Below are 14,905 nucleotides of genomic sequence, written 5' to 3'. Positions count from 1 at the left end.
GTGTGGCCTTACTAATGTCTTGTACAACTTCAACAAGACATCCCAACTCCTGTAGTTGCTGCAGTGCATCCTGTGGATGGTACACACAGTGGATGGAGCACCATTAACTCTTTGAGTGCCAAAAGAATACTGCCCCTCTTCAATTCTCCTTTCTCTGCAAAGTCCTTGAACGTCTTGTCGCCTCCCAAATCCGTGCCCATCTTTCTCGCAACTCCCTGTTTGAATCTCTCCAATCAGGTTTCCACCCCTGCCACAGCACTGAAATGGCCCTAATCAAAGTCACAAATGACATCCTCTGTGACGGGTGCACTAACCCACCTTCCACACCAGTGCTTCTGCATGGTCTTCCTTTTTCCTCAACTGAGGATTCCCCTCCACTGTTGTTGATGGGGCCCTCAACCGTGTCCTTTCCATTTCCCACACTTCTGTCCTCACCTCTTCCCCTCCCTCCCAGAACCATGATAGGGTCCCCCTTGTCCTCACCTTCCATGCCACCAGCCTCCACATTTAACAATCCTCCGCCATTTCAGCCACCTCCAGCGCAATCTCACCACCAAACACATCTTCCCTCCCCTCCCCTTTCAGCATTCCGAAGGGACCGCTCCCGCTGCAGCACCTTCCCGTGCGAGCGCCTTCCTGTGCAACATCTGTCCCTTCACCTTCTCCCTTCCCACCGTCCAGGGCCCCAAACACTCCTTCCAGATGAAACAGCGGTTTACTTGTACTTCTTTCAATTTAGTATACTGTATTCGCTGTCACAATGCGTTCTCCTCTACACTGGGGAGACCAAACGCAGATTGGGCGATCGCTTTGTTGAACACCTCCACTCTGTCCGCAAGCGTGACCCTGCGTCGCTTGCCATTTTAATTCCCCTTCCCACTCCCACTCTGACCTCTCTGTCCTCGGCCTCTTACACTGTTCCAGTGAAGCTCAGCGGAAGCTCGAGGAACAGCAATGTTTAGGCATTTAACAACCTTCCGGACTCAACATTGATTTGAAGAACTTCAGATCATAACCACTGTTCCAATTTTTTCGGACAGCAAGTGCTGGCAATGGTTCTGCTGTTGCCATCCTCGTAAATCTCCTCTATACCCTCTCTAGTGCAATCACATCTTTCCTGTAATGTGGTGACCAGAACTGTATACAGTACTCTAGCTGTGGCCTAACTACTGTTTTATGCAGCTCTAGCATAACCTCCCTGCTCTTATATTCTATGCCTCGGCTAACAAAGGAAAGTATCCCATGTGCCATCTTAACCACCTTATTTACCTGTCCTGATACCTTCAGGGACCTGTGGACATGCACTTCAAGGTTCCGTCTGTTCCTCTACACCTCTCAGTATCCTCCCATTTATTGTGTATTCCCTTTCCTTGTTTGACCTCCCCAAATGCATTACCTCACACTTCTCCAAATTGAATTCCATTTGCCACTTTTCTGCCCACCTGACCAGTCCATTGATATCTTCCTGCAGTCTACAGCTTTCCTTCTCACTATCAACTGCAAGGCCAATTTTTGTACTGTATTGATATTGTGACTCTTAGGGGGAATTTTAACCCCCACGAAAGGGTGGGTTGGAGTTAGGTGGGAGGTGAAAATACCATTTCTTGCAATCGCGGCCACAACCTGGCTCCAATGCGCCTACTTCCGGGTTTAACATGGGTGTGTTTGGGCAACCGATTCGCGTATGTTGCCTCTCTAATTACTGCAGGTGGGCAGATGGTTAGTGGGGTAATTTACCTAATTGAGATAATTGAGGTAGGTTTTTTTTCATTGATTCTGAAACTGTTTCCAATTTTATGTCTCCAGAACGGGTTTCCCGGGCCTCCTGAATCATGCCAGTAAAACAGAGGCGAGATTCAGCCGCAGTTAATTCGGGTTTTTAAACCTGTGATTGCCCCATTTGAGTAAAAGGTCAGATAATGCAGCTGGTCTCTCAGTTTTCTCAGGCAAACATTTGGCTGTGAGTTCTTGTGTTGAGACTGAGAGTTCTTGTGTTGAGATGGAGAGTTCTTGTGTTAAGACTGAATGTTCTTGTGTTGAGACTGAGAGTTCTTGTGTTGAGACATATTTAGCAAAACTATGGAGCCTTTCAAACTGACATGATCAGGATGGGGGGTGCAATGGATGTATTAGAGAGGACATCTGAGGAGGAGGAAAATGACCATCCACTATAGTCACTTTGTGCTGTGTTGGGATCTGCAGGTGCACAAGAGAGAGGTGCACAACAAAGATCTGAAGAACAGCAGAGACTGAAGCAACAGAGGGGCCGAGGACGCAGGAGGCACTACCTATGTATGAGGGTATGCAGGCAGAGGCTGAGCTTCCTGGACCTCTCTGAGGAGCAGTGCCTACAAAGGCTCAGATTGAGTCGACAAACATCTACAGCATCCTTGAGGAAGAGCTGCTCCCTGCTGGACTGGTGATTGGCAAAAGAACCAAAGGCGACATGAGGAAAAACTTTTTTATGCAGCGAGTAGTTATGATCTGGAATGCGCTGCCTGAAAGGGTGGTGGAAGCAGATTCAATCATGGCTTTCAAAAATGAATTGGATAAATACTTGAAGGGAAAAAATTTGCAGGGCTACAGGGTAAGAGCGGGGGAGTGGGACTGACTGGATTGCTCTTACAAAGAGCCGGCACGGGCTCGATGGGCTGAATGACCTTCTTCTCTGCTGTAACCATTCTATGACTCTATGTGTGTGAAAGATGTTTAAGTTCTGTCACCAGGCATCTGCAGGTTCCCAGTCTCTCCATCTCCGATGGATAGGGATTCCGATGTGCCACTTATCTCCATGGCTGCCTCCTCCGCATCTGTCAGCTGGACTATTTGTGGAGGGCCATCTCCAGTCCTCGCCCTCTCCCTTGCGTTTTGCACTCTCTTCTCCTACAAGGGGCGAAAGAACAGACCTGTGTGTGACTGAAGGTGATGTATTCACCCGATGGATGCAGTGCATTGGGTGAGGGTGACTATGGGACATATGGATCACATTGCATGTGGATTGGGGTGGATGGCACTGGTGGGTGGATAAACGGGGAGTTGAGAAAGTGCATAGAAAGTGAAGGATGGGTGCTGCTGAAATTTAAGTGGGTATGAGGAGTGATGTGATGGAGTAGGCTTGCCAAGACAGAGTGACAATTGTAAACAATTTTACAACACCAAGTTATAGTCCAGCAATTTTATTTTAAATTCACAAGACAGAGTGAGAGAGATGGGGGGTGGTGGTGGGTTGTTGTACACCACACGATGTAGGTGAATCAGCAAGTGTACTTACTTTTCCTGACCTGGTTAGGTCACTAAACCGCTTCCTGCACTGCAGCCAAGACCTGGGCACCGTGCTCCTGCTGCTCCTCCTCAGCCACCTCCAGCCATGCCTTCTTGGTGGCCGAACCAGGTTTCTTCCTCCCATCGGTTGGGTAAATTATCTCCCTCCTGGTTCTCACTGTACCCAGCAATACTTCAAGTGAAGCACCCATGAACCTGGGTGCTTCCCTTGCTCTCTTTGAATCCATAGCTTTATTTCCTCCTTTATCCTCCAAGGTCCATTTTTGTATTGGCCCTTTAAATATCGATCACGTCATGCGGGTGTGCAGTACGCCCGCTGAGCAGCTTGGAGATGTGACACTCAGAAGCAAAAATATTGTCTTCAATTAAGTTGTGATCGCAGATTCTGAGTTTCCCATGCGAAAATCTACCTCCCTGCTCTCTTCCCAGGTCCAAGTAAAAGTTCTGGGAGTCTTGTTGAGTTATGTCTACTCTCCTGACAGTGTAGAGGGAGATTTACTCTGTATCTAACCCGTGCTGTACCTGCCCTGGGAGTGTTTGATGGGACAGGGTAGAGGGAGATTTACTCTGTATCTAATCCATGCTGTACCTGCCCTGGGAGTGTTTGATGGGACAGTGTAGAGGGAGATTTACTTTGTATCTAACCCACAACATGCACAGCCACTACTCAGGGAATCATTGGGTAGTAATCAGAAGCAAGGGCTCTGGCTTACTTTTCCTCCGCCCTCCCTAACCCAGGGGCACTGAGGCCAGCGGTGGGGAAAGAGTGGATCCCAGGATCTTTCTGCTCTTTGCCTCAGCGCCATACAAAAAGTCAGTGTTGAATGATCTGAGGCCAGCAGAGCTAAGGCTCTTTATCCTGTTCTGTTGCCTAGGTAACAGCAGGACAGTTGAATTAAAACAAACATGAAAACCATTCTTTTTTTTTAAAAATTTATTTTTTTTTCAAAACCTCAAGCAAAGCTCTACTTTATATAAATATATCATTACAAACTAATGTATTACAAATTTTAAAATTCTTTCAAAGTAAACTATATCACGATTTAAAATGTTGCCTCAGACTCACGATAATTTATTTTCAATCCCGGCGTTCATGTCTGAATCTAACAGGTTCTGCTTTCTGCTGGCTTGATGTGAAATAGGTTGGGCAGCCTCAACGCAGTGCACAGGTGCTCGTACTATGAAACTGCCTCAAACTTAATTCTCAATCAGAACCCTCACATCTGTTAGGATCAGCGGATATCTGGCAATTAATGGGAGCAGGGATTGAAGCTTTATCTGGGGCACCCCTGAGGTCCACACCTAAGCTGCGTCAGAATGTAGGAAGAAAGGAAGACTGAGGGGGAGGGTGAGAGGGTGAGGAGTTCCACTCCCTCCTGGAGGTCCAAGGAGGGAGTGTACAAGCAGGAGACGGTGCGGTGAGTCTCGATTTCAACACTGAGGATGGAGGGAGGGGGGAGATGTTCTCCTGGCACTGGAAAGGGAACAGGACTCTTCACTGTGACCAAAAACCGTTTAAAACAATTCGCCTGCTTTGTGTGGCCATTCTCTTCCTTGTTTTTCACTCTGTCGCGCAGTACGATTCAATATGGGAGAAGGGGGGAAATGGTGGGGTCATCGTACAGCCGTCCTCAAGGGTATCTCTGGATGACTGCCGTGCGGTGACACTAAAGCGTCGAGGTTCTGAGCTCGTGGCTCTTGCGTTTTAACTTCTCCGGGTTGTTTGAGGCCATATGCGAGAAATCTCGGAAAATGTCATTGTACGTTTCGTCTCCTGAAAGGAAAAGAGCACAGGATCAGAAAGGGTAGACACACACACAGCACTCAGCATCAAGTATAGTCGAAAGTGTGCAGGCACCCAGAGGCTTGGTGGGTGAATGCCCCACTTCGCCCCGTCCCACATGCTACTGTGTCACACAAAGCAGAAGGTGCCAGGTTCAATCGCAGGTCTGCGTCGAGATAGCTGATCGGCTCCAGTCGTCCTCAAGGTCCCTGGGCTGGGGTAGAGGGAGTTGATGTGAGCTCAGACCTCTGCTGCTGATCACCATCCAGTACCTCCTGCTGATCAATGTGCACGAGGGTGAGAGCTGGATTGAGCTCGGCTGTCACACCCTCCAGAGTTGAGTAGCCCACTGACTGTCAATTTCTAGGCTCAGGCACAAAGGATGGCCACATGTGGAAGGAGAGGAGGGGAGAACTCTGAAAATCACTGCACAGTAACTACAAAATAAAACAAAGATCGCAACGCTGCTTTGAAATAATCACCATGGTGAGTGGCCTGACAGTAGGAGTGGGTGGGTCAGAGGTTAGAGATCAGAGGTCAGAGTGCAAGGAGCAGGTCTGAGAAAAGACCCACAGTGCAGGTTACCAGAGGAAGCGCTCATCGCACTGTACCTCCCCAGGTATGTACCACCCCCCCACCTCTCTGTACCAAGCACTTGGTGCCTATATAGAGTCATAGAGTTATACAGCACGGATAGAGGCCCTTCGGCCCATCGTGTCCGCGCCGGCCATCAAGCCCTGTCTACTCTAATCCCATATTCCAGCATTTGGTCCGTAGCCTTGTATGCTATGGCATTTCAAGTGCTCATCCAAATGCTTCTTGAATGTTGTGAGGGTTCCTGCCTCCACAACCCTTTCAGGCAGTGAGTTCCAGACTCCAACCACCCTCTGGGTGAAAAAGTTCTTTCTCAAATCCCCTCTAAACCTCCCGCCTTTTACCTTGAATCTATGTCCCCTTGTTATAGAACCCTCAACTAAGGGAAAAAGCTCCTTAGTATCTATCCTATCTGTGCCCCTCATAATTTTGTACACCTCAATCATGTCCCCCCTCAGCCTCCTCTGCTCCAAGGAAAACAAACCCAATCTTCCCAGTCTCTCTTCATAGCTGAAGCGCTCCAGCCCTGGTAACATCCTGGTGAATCTCCTCTGCACCCTCTCCAAAGCGATCACATCCTTCCTGTAGTGTGGCGACCAGAACTGCACACAGTACTCCAGCTGTGGCCTAACCAGTGTTTTATACAGTTCCATCATAACTTCCTTGCCCTTATATTCTATGCCTCGGCTAATAAAGGCAAGTATCCCATATGCCTTCTTTACCACCTTATCTACCTGTTCCGCCGCCTTCAGGGATCTGTGAACTTGCACACCAAGATCCCTCTGACCCTCTGTCTTGCCTAGGGTCCTCCCATTCATTGTGTATTCCCTTGCCTTGTTAGTCCCTCCAAAGTGCATCACCTCGCACTTTTCCGGGTTAAATTCCATTTGCCACTGTTCCGCCCATCTGACCAACCCATCTATATCGTCCTGCAGACTGAGGCTATCCTCCTCGCTATTTACCACCCTACCAATTTTTGTATCATCAGCGAACTTACTGATCATACCTTTTACATTCATATCCAAGTCATTAATGTAGACCACAAACAGCAAGGGACCCAGCACCGATCCCTGTGGTACCCCACTGGCCACAGGCTGCCAGTCACAAAAACAACCTTCGACCATCACCCTCTGCCTTCTGCCACTAAGCCAGTTTTGTATCCAATGTGCCAAGGCACCCTGGATTCCATGGGCTCGTACCTTCTTGACCAGTCTCCTGTGGGGGACTTTATCGAAGGCCTTACTGAAATCCATGTATACCACATCCACTGCGTTACCCTCATCCACACGCCTAGTCACCCCCTCAAAAAATTCAATCAAATTAGTCAGACATGATCTTCCCTTGACAAAGCCATGTTGACTATCCCTGATTAATCCTTGCTTCTCCAAGTGGAGATTAATTTTGTCCTTCAGAATTTTTTCCAATAATTTTCCTACCACTGATGTTAGGCTCACTGGCCTGTAGTTCCCCGGTTTTTCCCTACTCCCCTTCTTGAATAATGGTACTACATTAGCGGTTCTCCAGTCCTCTGGCACATCCCCTGTGGCCAGAGAGGTTCTGAATATCTGTGTTAGAGCCCCCGCAATCTCCTCCTTTGCCTCACACAGTAGCCTGGGATACATTTCGTCCGGGCCTGGGGATTTATCCATTTTTAGGCCTGCTAAAACCGCCAATACCTCCTCCCGCTCGATGTTAATATGTTCGAGTATATCACAGTCCCCCTGTCGTATTTCTATGTCTACGTCATCCTTCTCCATAGTGAAAACAGATGCAAAAAATTCATTTAGAACCCCTCCTGCATCTGCCGGCTCCACACACAGATTGCCATTTTTGTCCCTAATGGGCCCTATTTTTTCCCTAGTCATCCTCTTACCCTTTATATACTTATAAAACATCTTAGGATTTTCCTTTATTTTGCTCGCCAGTGTTATTTCATGGCCCCTCCTTGATCTCCTAATTTCTTTTTTAAGTATCCCCCTGCACTTTTTGTACTCCTCAAGGGCTTCCTCCGTCTTTAGCCTTTTGTATCTGCCAAAAGCCCTCCTTTTTTTCCTAATCCATTCTCGTATATCCCCTGACATCCAAGGTTCCCTGGAGTTCTTGGAACCACCCTTGACCTTTACGGGAACATGTTGCCATTGTATGGTCTCAATCTCCCTTCTGAAAGACTCCCATTGCTCCGATGCGGATTTTCCTACAAGCTGCTGATCCCAGTCCATTTTGGCCAGATCCTGCCTTATCCTATTAAAATCGGCCTTCCCCCAATTTAGAACCTTTATTTCCGGCCCCTCCCTGTCCTTTTCCATGACCACCTTAAATCTCACCGAATTATGGTCACTGTCACCAAAGTGCTCACCTACTAGCACTTCTTCCACTTGGCCGGCCACATTCCCTAGAATTAGGTCCAGTACCGCCCCCTCTCTTGTAGGACTTTCTACATGCTGGCTCAAAAAGCTCTCCTGGATGCACGTTAAGAATTTTGTACCCTCTAAGCCTTTTACACTCTGAGTATCCCAGTTAATATTGGGGAAGTTGAAATCCCCCACTATTATTACCCTATTATTTGCACAATTTTCTGAGATTTGCCTACATATCTGTTCCTCTATCTCCCCCTGACTGTTTGGGGGCCTATCGTACACTCCCATCAAAGTGCTTGCCCCCTTTTTGTTTTTAAGCTCCACCCATATGGCCTCATTAGAGGAACCTGCTAATATATCATCCCTCCTTATGGCAGTAATTGATTCTTTAATTAATATTGCGACCCCCCCTCCTCTTATACCTCCCCCTCTGTCTCGCCTGAAGATTCTGTACCCCGGAATATTGAGCTGCCAGTCTTGCCCCTCCCTCAACCATGTCTCTGTGACAGCAACAATATCATACTCCCATGTGTTTATCAACACCTTCAGTTCATCCACCTTATTCGCAAGACTCCTTGCATTAAAATAGATGCCATCCAGCCTTGCCCTCACATATTTGCCCTGTCTTCCAAGCTGACTTGTTTTTTTCTCTATATTTGGCTGCACATCACCCCCTATTGTAGCTCCACTCTGTATCCCATCCCCCTGCCAAGTTAGTTTAAACCCCCCCCAACAGTGCTAGCAAACCTCCCCGCAAGGATATTTGTCCCGCTCTGGTTCAGGTGCAACCCGTCCGACTTGTACAAGTCCCACCTTCCCCAGAAGCAGGCCCAGTGATCCAGGAAACTGAAACCCTCCCTCCTGCACCAACTCTTTAGCCACACATTCATCTGTTCTATCCTCCTATTTCTATACTCACTAGCCAGTACTCTTACTGCACCTCCCCAGGTATTCCCCACTCCTCCATATGCCCTGGTTCTTGGTGCCTATATGTGCCAGTACCTTCACTGCACCTTCCCAGGTATTCACCCCTCCCGTGCCCTGGCACTTGGTGCCTGTATGTGCCAGTACCCTCACTCCCCAATTATTCCCCCAGGTTTACTATTACAGCCTAAGAAATAAAACAACACAGCGGCCCCCTAACTGTATCAATCTGAGTGGGTTTGCACCGTGCTTATTATCTTTGCACTTCGTTGAATTAAACCCCTGATAGATGGCCTTTGGATCAGACACATGGATACTGACCTTGCTGTCCAAAGACTCCCTCCGCTTCCCGCATCTCCTCGTTCATCTTAGCTAATCGAAGCCTGAAAATTCAATGTATAGAACAGTAGGGTTTAGTTCACTGGAGTCCAACTCCTTACCATTCCCTCATCTAGAATCTTACAGCACAGAAAGAGGCTATTCGGCCTATCATGCCTGTGCCGGCTCTGAAAGAGCTATCCAATTAGTCCCACTCCCCCACTCTTTCCCCATAATCCTACAAATCCCCTTCAAGCAAAGGAAGAAAGAACTTGCTTTTATGTAGCTCCTTTCACGATCTCAGGACCTCCCAAAGCGCTTTATGGCCTATGAAGTACTTTTGAAGTGTAGTCACTTCACGCACAGCAAGCTCCCACAAACAGCAATGTGATAATGACTAGATATTCTGTTTTTAGTGATGTTGGTTGAGGAATATTGTCCAGGACACCGGGGAGAACTCCCCTGCTTTTCTTCGAAATAATGCCGTGGGATCTTTTATCTGAGAGGGCAGCTGGGGCCTCGGTTTACCGTCTCATCCTAAGGAATATATCCAATTCCCTTTTGAAATTTACCATTTCGTGCATAGGACCCCGATAAAATTTATAGCGCGCTGTGGACCCTCCACTCAGTAAAACCTGGCAGGCAAGAGGAAGAGGCCCCAAAACGGCTGGTCTAAAATTAATTTTGGTGGGGCCGGGAGGAGCAGGAGTGTTCACCTTGGGCTCCACAAGAATAACTTGGGCTAATGCTGCCCCAGGCTCCTTCCCCACTCCCTCCGCAATAATCACGCAAACACCACCCCTGCAAAATTGGGTCGCGCGGCTCGCCAGCAGTATGGTAATGTAATCCCGCTCTCGTAATGGACCAGCTCTCCCGGTGGGGAGGGGATCAGACGGCAGGCCCGCGTTCTCCGCCCGATAGTTAAAATCAGTCCCGCTTCTCAGCTGATCCACTGGGAAGCGTCCCTGAGAACAGGGTTCCAGCCTCATAAGTTTAGCAGATGCTCCCAGAGCAAGGCCGAGTGATTATTTAATAGCGGGAATTGTCGTCAGACCTCCCATCTCTCTGACTCCCCATTGGTTTAATTGGTAAGGACACTGCCTTCTCTGGCACTGAACCATGCAGAGCAGGAAGGTCTCGCGTTCGATCCCCAGTCTGTGTTGAGTTTAGCCGGAGTGGCACTTCAGGTGCTGTAAATGGTCTTAGGCACCACCCCCCCCCCCCCCCCCCCCCAGACTACAGAGGGGAAAGTCAGCCAAGGGTTTCTGCTTTCCAATCATTATCCAGTGACTCTGGTCGGAAATGTGTGCGGACGGGCGAATATCCTGTCAACATTCACAGCCTGGGTGGACGCGTGAAGAACGGACCCTTGGGTGGGGCACCAGGAGGCGGCTGGAAGCTGTGAGACCACAACCCAGCAAGTGTGAGCACCTTTGTGGGGGAGGATCAGAAAGCTATCCAGAATCTTGCTGGCACTCACAGTGTGACAATGTCTGCATTCGCAGTATCGATGGCAATCGTAATCGGATTTTTGCCGTTTTCATCTACTGCAGTTTGACTTGCTCCTCGTTTCAAGAACAGACACACTAGACTGTAATAAAAACACAGAGTGTAATAAAAATGCAGACTGTAATAAAAACAGACTAAATAAAATCAGGCACAGACTAATAAAAAGCAAAATACTGTGGATGCTGGAAATCTGAAATAAAAACAGAAAATGCTGGAAATACTCAGCAAGTCAGGCAATATCTGTGGAGAAATAAACCGAGTTAACATTTCAGGTCGATGACCAGTCTGACAAAAGGTCATCGACCTGAAATGTTAACTCTCTTTCTCCACAGATGCGGTTTACAGATCAAGTTTACAGAGAAATTATTCGTAGGGAATAGGAAAAACAATTGAAAAACTGCCTCAGGTGCATTCCAGAAATGCAGCAAATTAGAAAGTCTGCAGTGAAACTCAGCAGAGTCACACCAGACCAAGCCTTCCTTAAACAGGTCAGTTCACCAATTGAATGGCGGAACAGGCACGAGGGGCTGAATGGCCTCCTCCTGTTCCTCTGTTCCTAGAGCGACGGGATGAAAGTTTTCTCCTTCTGCTGCTGTGAGGAGCTTGGGTGAAACATGTTTGGGATAGTGTGAGCGCAGTTTCTAGTCGGCGTGCCTATATCTGGGACAGTTTAAGTGCAGGTCCTGGTCAGGTTGCCTGTGTCTGGGATAGTGTGAACACAGTTCCTGATTGGTGTGCCTGTGTCTGGGATAGTGTGAGCGCAGTTCCTGATCGGCGTGCCTGTGTCTGGGATAGTGTGAGCGCAGTTCCTGATCGGCGTGCCTGTGTCTGGGATAGTGTGAGCGCAGTTCCTGATCGGCGTGCCTGTGTCTGGGATAGTGTGAGCGCAGTTCCTGATCGGCGTGCCTGTGTCTGGGATAGTGTGAGCGCAGTTCCTGATCGGCGTGCCTGTGTCTGGGATAGTGTGAGCGCAGTTCCTGATCGGCGTGCCTGTGTCTGGGATAGTGTGAGCGTAGTTCCTGATCGGCGTGCCTGTGTCTGGGATAGTGTAAGCGCAGTTCCAGTGTGACAAAAGACCTTAATTGTCAATCTCATTTAGAGAGGTCCCAGCAGGGCTTATGCCAGAAATGGAAATTTGGCACACTGGGATATGAATCTGAAGTTGGAGCTGAGGCATGATATTGGGACAATGTAGAGGGAGCTTTACTCTGTATCTAACCCATGCTGTACCTGCCCTGGGTATGTTTGATGGAATGGTGTAGAGGGAGCTTTACTCTGTATCTAACCTGTGCTGTACCTGCCCTGGGAGTGTTTGATGGGACAGTGTAGAGGGAGCTTTACTCTGTATCTAACCCGTGCTGTACCTGCCCTGGGAGTGTTTGATGGGACAGTGTAGAGGGAGCTTTACTCTGTATCTAACCCATGCTGTACCTGCCCTGGGAGTGTTTGATGGAATGGTGTAGAGGGAGCTTTACTCTGTATCTAACCCGTGCTGTACCTGCCCTGGGAGTATTTGATGGGACAGTGCAGAGGGAGCTTTACTCTGTGTCTAACCTGTGCTGTACCTGCCCTGGGAATGTTTGATGGGACAGTGTAGAGGGAGCTTTACTCTGTGTCTAACCTGTGCTGTACCTGCCCTGGGAATGTTTGATGGGACAGTGTAGAGGGAGCTTTACTCTGTGTCTAACCTGTGCTGTACCTGCCCTGGGAATGTTTGATGGGACAGTGTAGAGGGAGCTTTACTCTGTATCTAACCTGTGCTGTACCTGCCCTGGGAGTGTTTGGTGGGACAGTGTAGAGGGAGCTTTACTCTGTATCTAACCCGTGCTGTACCTGCCCTGGGAGTGTTTGATGGGACAGTGTAGAGGGAGCTTTACTCTGTATCTAACCTGTGCTGTACCTGCCCTGGGAGTGTTTGATGGGACAGTGTAGAGGGAGCTTTACTCTGTGTCTAACCCGTGCTGTACCTGCCCTGGGAGTGTTTGATGTTGGCACTCAGTGCCTGCAGTGGAAAATGTTACATCATGCGGCACAAAATTCACAGAAAATAAGTTTTTGAACAAAGAAGAAAAAGAAGCGGGACAAGGGACAGCAAATCCTGATCCTCCCACAGCATACTCAATACTCCTACTTGCTGCTGAATTAGGAACAGCTGCAGTTCTTTTTTGAATTAATTAAACGAATATCGATCTATTTTTTGATCCCAAATCGGGGGATGGTTCATTTTGCAGCATTTGCAGCACCCGGTGCTATGCCTGCCTTACCCAGTGTGACCATGGATGGTGGCGTGGTGGAGTGGACCGCGACCGTGGACGTCCATCTGGTTCACGTGGGCTCCGTTCTGCAGCAGGAACTCGCAGGCCACCAAGGAACCCTGGGAATGGTGTCGCGGGGCCGAGGAGAAGAGAGGCAAAGAGGGGAAAAAAAATAAGCAATTAGTCCAATTATCTGGGTTACATCATTCGCAGATATCCAGGAACCAGGTTTCTGCAAAGCAGACTCAGCCCCGTCGACTACAGGTGAGTTACCTGTCTTCGCTGCTTGGTCGATAATCCGACGGAGCAGGTCACTCACCATTCATCGAACTCGCCCAGTTGGAAGCACCGATCCTTCTTGTATGCAATCCCACTGGACCCATTCCCTTCCATTGTACCGAATCCCAGTGGAACAAACCTCCCCTTCCCATTCACTCTTATGCAGATTCCCAATGGTGTAAATCACATTCAATAACATTATATACTGAAGCAAGCACCATTGCGCTTTTTTTTACAAAGGAATATTAGATAATGATTTCAAGTGAAGGGAGAGTGTCGGGCAATGGGATTAGTTTCGGATCACTCTTGTAATGCCTGTGGCTCAGTGGTTAGCACTCTCGCATAAGAGTCAAAAGGTTGTGGGTTCAAGCCCCCACTTCAGACACTTGAGCACATAATCCAGGCTGACACTCCAGTGCAGTACTGAGGAAGTGCTGCACTGTTAGAGATTCTGTCTTTTGGATGAGATGTTAAACTGAGGCCCCGTCTGCCCTTTCAGGTGGACATAAAAGATCTCACAGCCACTATTGGAAGAAGAGCAGGGGAGTTCTCCCGGTGGCCTGTCCAACATCTATCCTTCAACCAACACCAGCAGAAACAGACGAGCTAGTCATTTATCTCTTTACTTTTTGTGGGACCTTGTATACAAATTGGCTCCCACGTTTCCCTACATTCCAACAGTGGCTACACTTCAAAAGTAATTAACTGGCCATGCATCGCTTTGGGACATTCTGAGGATGTGAAAGGTGCTATATGAATGCAAGTTCTTTCTCTAGCAAAGAGCAGACACAGATACGAGGGGCCAAATGGTGGCCTCCTCCTGTGCTGTAAACCGTACATAGAATTGCATAGAATGTACAGCACGGAAACAGGTCAGTCGGCCCCACAGGTCCATGCCGGTGTTTATGCTCCACATGAGCCAAAATTTGTAGGGTATCTGTCTGGAAGGCCAATGCAACACATCCCTCCTCAGTCCCAATTATCTTGTTGTTTACAGCCAGCAAACCAGCCAGTCTCCTCTGTGGCCTTTGAATGTTAAAAGTTAAGTGACGTCTGCATTTGTTCATTGTTTTCACATCATGTGCGGAGATGCCGGGGAATGATTAAATTGGCTGCACTACAAAGGTTTTTAATCCTTGCTTTACATAAGGCCTGGTGCTAACAAAATAAACCGTAGAGGCAAACAATCCGTGCGTTTATTAGGGGCTGAGCTGCACTGAGTGGATTAATCATTCTTTGCGGAAGGGTTAACATTTTCTTCACTGAACGTAATGAATTCCCCCTTTTACCGGTGTCACCGCCTGGATAAGTGGAGTTTTATTCTCATCCGATGCGTTCACCCAGTTGACATCAGCCCCATGCGCCAATGCGTCGGCCATGACCGGGAGGTTTTGGAGCGCGGCAGCTCGGTAAAGCAGTGCCCCTGGGTGGAGGTCTCGCAGCTCCTCACTGCTGTCAGTGCTCACGGTTCCTTTGTCATTCACGTCTGCAAACAGGGAAACAAAAACGAGAGAAATTGTGCGTCAATGAACCAGGCCCAAGATCACAATCAACTACAACTTGCATTTATGTAGTGCCTTTAACGTAGTAAAACATCCCAAGGA

General features: G+C 48.4%; 1 protein-coding gene across 1 annotated transcript in view; it reads right to left on the bottom strand.

The window, feature by feature from the left end:
* Positions 1–4,212: 4,212 nt before the first annotated feature.
* The window catches only part of LOC137302521 (arf-GAP with coiled-coil, ANK repeat and PH domain-containing protein 2-like), a 67,884-nt gene continuing 57,191 nt past the window's right edge, over positions 4,213–14,905 (bottom strand). The window contains exons 18-22 of the mRNA XM_067972248.1: positions 14,591–14,787; positions 13,032–13,141; positions 10,739–10,849; positions 9,262–9,323; positions 4,213–5,056 (exon numbers count right to left, since the gene is read on the bottom strand). Of these exons, the coding sequence (XP_067828349.1) occupies positions 4,950–5,056; positions 9,262–9,323; positions 10,739–10,849; positions 13,032–13,141; positions 14,591–14,787 (587 nt within the window). The 3' untranslated portion in view covers positions 4,213–4,949. The remainder of the gene's footprint in view (positions 5,057–9,261; positions 9,324–10,738; positions 10,850–13,031; positions 13,142–14,590; positions 14,788–14,905) is intronic.

This window comes from Heptranchias perlo, chromosome 35 (genome assembly GCF_035084215.1).
Source record: "Heptranchias perlo isolate sHepPer1 chromosome 35, sHepPer1.hap1, whole genome shotgun sequence".
Classification (NCBI taxonomy): Eukaryota; Metazoa; Chordata; class Chondrichthyes; order Hexanchiformes; family Hexanchidae; genus Heptranchias; species Heptranchias perlo.
The sequence above is the reverse complement of the archived record's forward strand: the minus strand, read 5'-3'. Positions and strand labels throughout refer to the sequence as shown.